At 42.7% G+C, this 10417-nt stretch overlaps 1 protein-coding gene across 3 annotated transcripts; it reads right to left on the reverse strand.

The window, feature by feature from the left end:
- Positions 1-802: 802 nt before the first annotated feature.
- MID1IP1 (MID1 interacting protein 1) lies at positions 803-3997 on the reverse strand. Of its 3 annotated transcripts, none has more exons than XM_015814914.2 (2): positions 3782-3997; positions 803-2664 (listed from the first exon to the last, which is right to left on the reverse strand). In XM_015814914.2, the coding sequence occupies exon 2, from the start codon at positions 2617-2619 to the stop codon at positions 2104-2106; it is 516 nt and encodes a 171-aa protein (XP_015670400.1). In that variant the 5' UTR covers positions 2620-2664; positions 3782-3997; the 3' UTR covers positions 803-2103. The 3 variants fall into 3 exon arrangements, with proteins under 3 accessions (XP_015670400.1, XP_015670398.1, XP_015670399.1); XM_015814912.2 differs by having other exon boundaries at positions 803-2900; XM_015814913.1 differs by lacking the exon at positions 3782-3997 and adding an exon at positions 3326-3483 and having other exon boundaries at positions 803-2900.
- Positions 3998-10417: the final 6420 nt, after the last annotated feature.

The following is a 10417-nucleotide window of genomic DNA, read 5'->3' on the forward strand; positions in this document are numbered from 1 at the left end:
GAAGGGTCCTTTTATCTCTCTACATTTTAAAATTGCATGGTTTAAAACATCACCATTTAAAGGTAGTCTTGAAAGACCAATCAATAAGCCTATTGTATAAAGACGGTATAAGAGGATTACGGATTAGTCAGGATCTTCTTAATATAAATACTCTGGATTGGCTATAAGTCTAGATAGAAGAAGAAGAAAACTATGGCTATTCTCTCAGTATTATAATTATTTCAAGGATAGTGCTCAAAATCTTAATTTAAACTTAAAGAATGGTGTTGATTGTAAAATACATTACATCTGATAAAACATTTACCTACAATGTCTACAGCAATTTTGGCAATGTAAATTTGATTATGTATTAGTAAGTATTAGTAAGATGGATACCTTTTTAAATAACCAAGTTTGGAGTATATACTGTATGAAAAACTATTTGTTATATGGACAGATAATCTTGTATATCTTGAGGGTGAATAGTTTTTATTTTGTTTTGATCTACTACAAAATGGGTATTCATGTACAAATTACAATATCTGGCCTACTTTGCCTATGCTCAGAAACCTAAGCAAGGAAAACCAGGAATAACTTTCAGGTGTGTAAGACTGATTAGGTAGTCTGAAAAACATCTTAGAATAAGATACTGACAAGCCACTTTCATACTACCGGTATCAAGAAACAGGAGTTGAGTGTTTACCTTTAAAAAAGCCAACCGCACCAATAAGCAGATGATTTCATGGGACATAAATGAGCTCTGAGAAGTGCTGTCCGATACAGAAGAGAGGTTGGGTGGAAGACACATGATACAGCCACTTTGCGAAAGGTCTGAAAATGTAATGCCCTGAGAAGCCCTATTTGCATTTCTTTGAATTTAATCAAAGAAAGTCAGCATATACATAAATTAAACAACACAATTTGGAATATAATGCAAAGATCATCTGCTCCATGGAATAAGAGTTGTGAACAGAGAACACTGCTCCTACAATCCATTTGAATAAATTGATTAAAACAATTTAAAGAGTAATTTCTCTTGTAAAGAATATTTAGAGTTGCTGTATTGTAAACATTAGCATTTAATTCAAGTGGAGCCATAGTATACAAACATACATCAACTTTAGTCAATATATCTTATTTTAGAATATATTCCACATCTGAATAAAAAAGTTTAAATAATCTTCAATACATGTACAATAATGGGACCCTATCTTTCCAGTGAAATATGAGTGCACATTAAGTAATTGGTTTTACTCTCCACTGAAATATGAGTGGACATTAGCTAACTGGTTGTATCCACTGCAAAAATATTTTAAGTAGCATACTTGCAGTTTCATCTCAACCAGTTCTATGCAGTAAGGAAAGATAAGTGTTGTATCTAAAGATGAACAATAACTGTTCACCTTGTATATTTAAAAAACATATTTAACTAGTGTTAATATACATTTTTGTGCGTTGGTAAAAAATAAGATGTCTATAATTCTGACAGCATGCAGAGAATTGATAGGTTCTTACATACATCCACACACACACATATATATTTATGTTACAAAATTAGTGCAAAATCAGGAAAGAAGTGATACAATCTTTTCTACAATTGCCACCACCACATGCACTTGTGCAGTTTCCCAGGAATTATAACAAACTCTTTCAGTAACTGGCCAGGGCCATTATACATCATTCTGAGTCTTCAAAATCTGGAAACTTTATACTTGGCTGCCTAGTTATGCCTGCTAGTTCAGGCAGAAATTTATCACCCTGCCTCCCAAAAGTTATAGTAGTCAACAGTAAAATTCTAAAATAAAAAGCCCCTTTCATTTTCTTATCTTTGCATTCTTCTCTTCAAGACACAAAATTTTATACTGCATCCTACACTTACTACTGACCTTGATATACTCCTTCTTTACAATTTTAAATCTCCCATACACTCTCTCTCTCTCTCTCTCTCTCTCACACACACACACACACACACACACAATCATTCTTGTTTGCATTCTTCTTTAGCCCTTTCCAAATGCCTATTTCCCCTTTTTCTGTTTTTTGTTTTGTTTTGTTTTTTTACTTCTCACCCAAACAGGCAGGCAGGCAGGCAGGCAGGCAGGCCATGCTTTCCCCCTCCCTGATTCAGTGCCCCCAGTTGTTGACTCCAATCTCCTGCTTGTAGCGGTTGGTAAGTACATTGGCCTTGCGGGTAAGTTTAGAGAGCACAGTGTGAAGCCCACTCAAGTGATAATGAAATTGCTTCTCTAAATCCTCCTCCGCCTCCTCATCTTCAGGGACCCCTCGGCTTATGTCCATGGCACCAGAGCTCCCATTCAGCTTATCCTTCTTCCTTCCAGTGGTGTCCTCATTTGCCTGCTGCAATACACCCCATTCAATGTCATTGCGAATGGACTTGAGCAACATATAGTGACTATACATATCTCTGCAAGAACAATAGGTACTGCCATTGGGAGTCAACTGGGCCTCCCTTTCTCCACAACCACCCCCTGAATCCAGTTCTTCCAGCAAGAGAGGCACATCCCGAAGAAGACTGGGCACCATCACCGTTTGGTCCATGTTGTTAACAGCTCCAATAAAGCGGTTCATTGCATTGAAGAGGGAATGTTTTTGGCTGTAAGAGTCACAGATCTGCATCATCTTGATTGCTGGGTAAGGTGCACTGTGAGCAAGCAAATTCTCCGACTGTGATGGAAACAGGAGAGAAGTAATCTTAAGGAAGGTCTAGCTGGTTAAGATGGAATCAGTGAGAAAAATTGCTGCCAAGAGTTAAGTTTGTTTTCCAAAAAGGAAGACCACCACTGTTTTCCTTTTCTCTACAATATGTTCCCAAGGATATAGTGGTATTTCTCCAACTTTCTTTCTCAAATGTTAGGTACAGTGCAGGCTCAGCGTAAGAAAGCCTCTGCTGCAAGGAGTGGCTGAAAAGGAGAACAAAAGATGGCGATTGAGACCAGCCCCGTGCCTTGCCCCAAACCCTTGCCGCATCAGCTCTGGCTGCCCGCTCGCTGGTTTGAGCCCTTGCCTCTCATCAAGTGCCTGGCTCTTATAAAATTTACAGTTTTCTCCATGGTGCTCCTCCTCCAATTTATAATTGTATTACTCTGTTGCTAATTCATAAAATAAACTACTGAAGGAGTAAAACAAAAAACCCAAACCCCACCCTCTTCTCATCTCGACCTTCGCGTACCGTCAGTGCAGTTCCCTCCCCACCGCTTCCCGAATTAAACTGAGCACATTTCTGTAAATACGCGGGTAAAGGAGAACAGTTTTAAGCCCAACCAAAGCACCGAAATAACCATTGTCCCCATCTCTCTACACGCGGGAACAAGCAGCAGAACCTCACTCGGGTATTTCTCCTCTGTAGCCATTTCATCGCCTACTCCTCATTGCTTCAACGCTAGTCCTTTTCTCGTCGAGGACCCAGCCCAGTAAGCACCTCGCTCTCCTTCGATGGAAAACGCTCATATAGCCACACAGGCGCGTCTCTTTAACAGCGCCTTTGGACTGCCAGCTCCACCCAGACGGTAGAATCCCGGCTTGGCTCGCATCTGCTTTCCTCCCGTGCAAATAAAACTTCCTTCAATGCAAAAGGCGCGGGGGGGGGGAGGGAGTCTGAAGTAACTCTTCTCCTGCCGATCCCAAATGTATTACTCGCAAGCCGCGAGAAAACCCAGCCTCTACTCCAAAGAATCGCCTCGGCGCCGTTTCCATTCAAAGCAGCAAATGGAAGGCAGCCGAGGGAGCGAAAGAAGCGCGCTGCCGCCCCTGCGCTCACCGCGAGCTTCAAGCGCTGCCTTACCTATGGCGGCTAGCCGGCTCCACGGGCGTCCTGATGCCTACCGCAGTCTTTCAGTCCGTCCCTATCTCCGAGCAGTATTTATAGCCCGTATGTTAAAATAAGGTGTTTCCAAGGGCCACCCCCTTGCAGTGAAGCAAGGGAAGGGGAAAAAAAGAGGCTTCTCTGCTTTCCAAATGACCACATGTAATACCGGATTCTGCTAGCAAGATCGACACGCAGCTCCGCCTCTTCGCCAACATCCACCGGGGAGGGCCCTATGCGCACTGGTGTTGATTGGAGGAGGGGAAGCTGTCAAATAGAGCCTCTCACCCCACTATGTGAGCCAAAGGAAATCTTTGCAGCATCCCACAAAGCAGGAGTTAGCTTGCTCTCCTGCAGATTCTCAGGCTGCCGTGCAGGAGCGAGTAAAACAAACGCGACTGGGTTTCCTCTCCTTTTACAACCCCGCTTGTGGGAGCCTCAATAACTCAATTCTCTTCTAGCTCCCCCCCCCCATCGCGAGGCAACCAGAGTATCATTTTTTAAAAAAAATAAAATTAAAATAGGTAATTGAAATCAGCCTCCCAAATGCTGTGTGATCGTTGCCGAAAAGCACTCAAAAGGACAAAAACGTTGGCAACTGTTAAAGGCGGTTACACTTTAAAATAGAGCAAACAAGTTCCGCAGCAATGGAAGGCGGGACATTTTTTTTGCTTTCCCCACTAAAAGCTTTCCCCAATCCTTCGCCGTTTTCTTGCTCAAAGGCGTCTTCAGGAGGGCACCATATTTGTAGTGGTTTCTTACCAGACTTCAGACCCAAAGCTTCTGTTAGGGTCAGGGTCAGTCTTAGGGCTTCTCTGACACGGTAACAACAACAACAAAATGCTGAGCCTGTAGTGAGCGACCGACTAATCACACCTGGCTCTTAAAACGCTGATGGCGTCAAAAGGTATCGCTCTGCCTCAAGACACCTGCCTTGAAATTCTACTCAGCTCCGTGAATTACCCCACAAACAATTACTAGTCGGTGGAAAAAAAATGCGCTCTAGGCGTGAGGTCATTCCTCTTTCCTCGGGTTCAACTTCAAATAAAATAGGCAGATGTCTGCGGGACACACATGATTACAAGTATTTTAAATAAAATGCAACTCTTCTGGGGAACGGCCTACTAACTAACCCTTTCCTGGTGCTAATTTCCCAAAGCAACTAATGGCTTCCCGGCGGTTTTTATCCCGCCGGGGAAAAAATTGGGATCAGAGTACGAATGACTCGGGACCAAACTCCCAAAATACGGCCTTAACGGGAATGGACTACAGACTCTTTTTCTAAAATCTGTTTGATATAAAATTCTACTTTCATATATACACCTTTAAATTCTACTTTCAGTCCCGACAAAGGCTTCGAGAATGTATTAAATTGCTTTTAGGCAGATTTTCTACGATCAAAAATATCGAGTGCAGCCAGCTAGACGACAGAACACGTGTATAGATTATTCCCTTCGCGAGGGGCACATTACATTCAAGTTTAAGCCTTTATCGCCTTGGAATAGTAGACATCGGATGGGAGGAGAGCGCACATTTTTTCTTAAGTATATACTTTTACTGGAGGATGAACCTTGTGTCCGTTTTACTCCAGTTAAGTGTGCCTAAAAATTTAGCATGATTTTTCAAGTTTAAATATCCTAGAGACAAGGATCCCGATTGATTTTTCCCTCTTTCATCATATTACACCCAGGTTTTAGTAGCGCACTTAAAAAAAAATATCCCGCATCAATTTAACCAGATGAACGAGGGAGATATGCGTTATCGGCAATAGCAAGTGGTGGCTAGGTTGTTTTTGTCGCCTTGGAAGACTATTTCGAAGGTCGAAACTATTTGCTAGATTCGTATTGCAAGTAGGTCGCTGGCATTCCATCGCTTTTCACGCCTCAGATGCGTGAACACGAATCTCACCGCTGCAGACGGTCTACTTCCGCGAGCAGGCCAAAGCGGAGTAGTCTGAACAGTCTGCAGGCGAATGTCTACAACTTTTCTCCCCTTCCGCCATCCAGAATGAAAAAAATAAAAGACTATGAAGCCGCGAGAAGACCCGAGTTGACGCGCGATACTTTTCGGGGCAAAGGAGGTCACGCACACGCATAAAACCTCCCCGTGCCGCCTCCCGGAGTTGAGCCCCGTCAATGACCGACAGTTACCGGCCTGCCGGGATCACCCCACAGCCTCACCTCCAGGTTCAGCCAATCACCGTGCGTGCTGCTAGTCAGACTCCGTCCGGATATGCTAATAAGCAAGTCTCGGCAATGCCCAATCAGAAATAACACTTCCTGTCTCTTTCTGCTCCAGCGCCCGTGGCAACAAAGGAGTGGCAACTGAAAGAGCAGCGTGAATATCTCGTGGCGGGGAGGGAGAGAACTGGAGCGAGTGTGTTGCCCTGGCAACCTATAAACCACAATAAGGCTTTGGAACATAATGACTCTCTATCTTTCGCATACTTTATACCGCTTTCTCCGGAAAGGAAAAAAAAAGGAATAAAGGTTTTTACAGTACTTGAAGTCTTGCAGCATGCTGCAATCAGAAAATTGCATCATGTTGCAATCAGGAAAAATGACTAGTTTGTTTCTGGAAAAACTCCTCTAACACGTTATTTTTTAAATATATATATAAACTGAAATAAAGTGTACTGTAGGAAAATACAAACCGTCGGGTTTACTAGTTGCTTTAGACACAGATCGTTAATTGGGAAGTGTTCCTCTACAAATCAAGCTGAAATAAAAATAAGTGAAAGCTGTTTGCAATTGATCGTTTTATATTGCATTGTTTTCTTATCTTGTGAGTAATTTCTAAATGCATTATTATCACTGTTATTTCAATGAGAATTGCCAGAGTTGTCTTTAAAAATGAATCCTTTGTTCCTTTCTGTTTGTTGGATTTGAATTTGTTGAAGAATTCTGCTACTAGTTCAATTTTTCAAAAGCACCAGAAAGTAAGAAAAGAGGTTTAAGGAAAACTTAATTAACCAATTATATTATTTCCTAATATAATTTATTTATTGAAACTATGCATTAATAAAAAGCTTGAGAATAAACAGACATCTTTATAATGAACGAATGGAATGTTAAGAAATCTTTCAAAATGTAAAATATAATACTGGCAAGGAAAAGATTGTCATCTTAGGGCAATGTTTTCTTTTCTATATTCTCTTTTTTAAAAAGGATTACTATTACTACACTAGTAGGGATTAGTGTACTAGTGACTAGTGGAAAAATTAGAAGCAAAAGCAAACCAATCTGTAACCCTGCCAAGAAGATTGTATGAAAGCAGTTATCAGGAGCAAAAACATCTTTACCTTTAATCCAGGCAAAAAATAAATTCTTTCTCCTGCCTAAAAATACTGTATTTATGTGTCTACATACTTTCTTAACCACAGTATGTATTTCTATATATAGTTGGGAGAAATAAATGATTTGGTTACCTGCAATCTCATACGAGTATATATAAACTCAAAATGTAGTGACTGTCTTTTAGAGAAAAAAATAATCGAGCTATTTTGTCTGATTCAATTCCTTATATCCTGTTTCTTTTTCCAAAGGAGCACAATGCTGAAATGGTATTACAGTAAACGAGTTTAAATAGCTATATAATTCAAAATAAGGAAAAAATTATAAACATAAGTCTCTGATCTGAAAAATGGGAACGATGATAATGTAGAATATGGGTGCCAAACTCGATCGCGTCACGTGATGTATCGTGACGTGTTTTGCCTTTGCAGAGCCGGGGTGGGCGTGGCCTACACGTGATACATCTGGCCTGCGGGCCACCAGTTTGACACCCCTGATCTAGAGACATTGATGGCCACTTCCTGCTAAAGTTGTCCTACAGATGAGCAGTGAAAATGGATGCCATACATTTATTTGTTTTTATTCTTTGGCAAAAGAATAACTGTGACTATATTTAATACTGCAAAATAGGAGGTAGTGAGTAAGCGTACATATTCATTGATGAGGAATGCCATTTTCCAGGGGACTGTTTTTAAACAGACGATTTTGAAATTTGCTTGGTATTGCAGTAATGATTATATGGAAAGGTAGAATGAGATCACATTGTACAGGAGCACTTAGCAATCCCATAACAATGCACAGGAAGCAATAAGAAATAAAAGGGTGATATGAGGGTGTAATTGCTATTATGACCTGCACTCACCAGATTCTCTTCATATTTTGCACCTTGGGTCCTATCTAGTGTGGTAGACCCTTGCATCTATAGATCTAGTTCTTGGTGCCTGTTTTTGTGCTGCTATGTTCGGTGTCTTGGTGCTGTCTTTAGTCCAGCCCTTTCCAGCCATTGCTAGTGTCTGCCACTTCAGCTGTCTGTCAATAATACATACCATGCAGGGTCTTATCTTGCTATGGCACTTCCTCTGCTTGATCTTCCTCCCACATCTGCTGCCGCCTCAGGCATTCTCTCAGCAGCTCATCTTTTGGTGCCATCTTATTCATGTACTCCCGGATGCTCTGGTTTTCATCCAGGCCAGTGGCTTTGATACTCACCAGACAAAAATCTAATAATAATAAATAATAACTGCATTGGAAGATCTACAATAAATACCATTTGTCTGCAAGCAAAAACTGATGGGAACCATAAAATAGATAAAGTAATAGAAAATGAAAAAGCTAAAGTGCTCCAGGACTTTAGAATTCAAACAGACAAGCAACTGCCATATAATAGCCCAGGCTTAATAATTGTTGATAAGAAAGACAAAAAAAAATTGGATAGTGGATGTGGCAATTTTTGGAGACTGCAGAATAGAAGAGAAAGAACTGGAGAAAATAACACAATACAAAGACCTGCAAATAGAAATAGAATGACTCTGGCAAATGAAAGCAAAGGTAATAACAATAGTAAAAAGCACCTTGGGTGCAATCCCAAAACAACTGGAATACCACTTGAAAGCCATTGGCAATGACAAAATCACTGTCAGTCAATTGCAAAAGACAGCTTTACTCATAACAGCTTACATCTGAAGTAAGCACTAGGATTTACTTTCGGGGAGGGCTTACTTTTTGCCAGTACCAGTAGGCCGCGAGCGCGCGGGGATGGGGCAGGGCCTGTGCATGGGGTGGAGAAGCAATGTGGCAGTGAGAGTGTGGTGGCGGATCAGGTACGGCACCTGTGCGGGAAGGGTGCGTGCCCTACCTGTACCAGGCCAGCCCCTGCAGCACCGGGGTGGCCATGCTGGGCAGTGGCCAGGCCGACCAAAGTGGCAGGTGGACCGCCAAAGGCTCGGGGAGGGAGGATGATGAAGTGGGTGGACAGGGCGCACGTGCCCTTCCTGTGCCAGGCCGGCCCTGGGCCAGCCGTGCTGGGCGGCAGTGGGAAGGGCATTGAGGTGGGAGCAGCCAGGCCGACGCTCTGTCCGGAGCAGGGGGCCTTTGCCCAGGGACCCGGGGAGGCCACCTCCCTGGCCTGGCCGGGCCCACCTGAGAGGTGAGGGGGGAGGCGGCAGCCCAGGACCAAAGCAGCAGGTGGAGCGCCGGAGGGTCGAGGAGGGAGGATGGTGAAGCCGGTGGGTGTTTCTTTCCTTACCTGACTCCCAATCCCATGCCATTTCTCCTTCACGATCTGCCACTGCATGCAGGGAAACAAAAGAAGTTTCTCACAAAAGAAAAAGATATCTCAAAAAGCAGCGCTCAGAGCCTCAGATCCTGCAGGGATCCGGGCGCACTCTTTGCAGTTGTCCTCCTGCAATGCGCAGCCTCTCCCTGTAAGCAATCGGGCTCGCCCAGGGTCAGGTTGGCCATCGCAGGAGGCTCATTCCGCATGTGTGGCAGAACTGTAGGACAGGGATGGGCCATGCCTCCCGCAACAGCCAACCTGACCCCGGGCGAGCCGGATTGCTACAGCTATGAGGAGCCTGGCCTAAGGTTTCCATCACCCAGGCTTCCTGAAGCTGATGGGAACTGCAGCCCACCGCAGCTGAACAATTTAGCCAAGCCACAAATTTGAACTCACAGCAGCGGCACTGGCAGCAGGTAAGTCAGGGGGAGGCATGCAATCCGGCCTGCCCAAAAAAACTACGGTAGGACGGAGTGGGCGGGGTTAAGTAGGGCTTACTTTTTGGGGTAGAGCTTATATTAGCCTGAACCCCCCAAAATAAGCTAGGTCTTATTTTATGGCTAGGTCATATTTTTGGGGAAACACGGCATCTCACAAGTATTTTCTAGAATTGTAAGAAATAAAGCTACAAATTCATGTTGAGGCTAAGAGTGGGTCTTAGATCCAAAAATGTTGGATACTGTTAATATGGTCGGAAAAGTAAACTCTGTAGATAATAATCCCACCCTCCCAGCTGTTCAATTGATGGTTTCTAACCTTTTAAGAAGCTGAACTCAACTATTGTATGACTGTTTAATACAGGTGAGATTAAATCCATTTCCTCTTCTAAGTTTGAAATATTATATTGTTATCCCTTTCTCTTTATGTCAATCATAAATCCTTATAGATTTTTTCTCCATGTTTCACTAACTTCTATTTTTAGAAGAGTAGTGTGTAATCTTTTTGGCCAAACACTATTGTTGGTCTTAGGTTTCTGTCCTAGGAGCAACATATGGAAAATGGAAGGATATATAACAAAGACATTGGTGGGGCTATGATAACAACTAA

Source organism: Protobothrops mucrosquamatus, unplaced genomic scaffold (assembly GCF_001527695.2).
Source record: "Protobothrops mucrosquamatus isolate PMUCROS unplaced genomic scaffold, P.Mucros_1.0 scaffold294, whole genome shotgun sequence".
NCBI classification, from domain to species: domain Eukaryota; kingdom Metazoa; phylum Chordata; class Lepidosauria; order Squamata; family Viperidae; genus Protobothrops; species Protobothrops mucrosquamatus.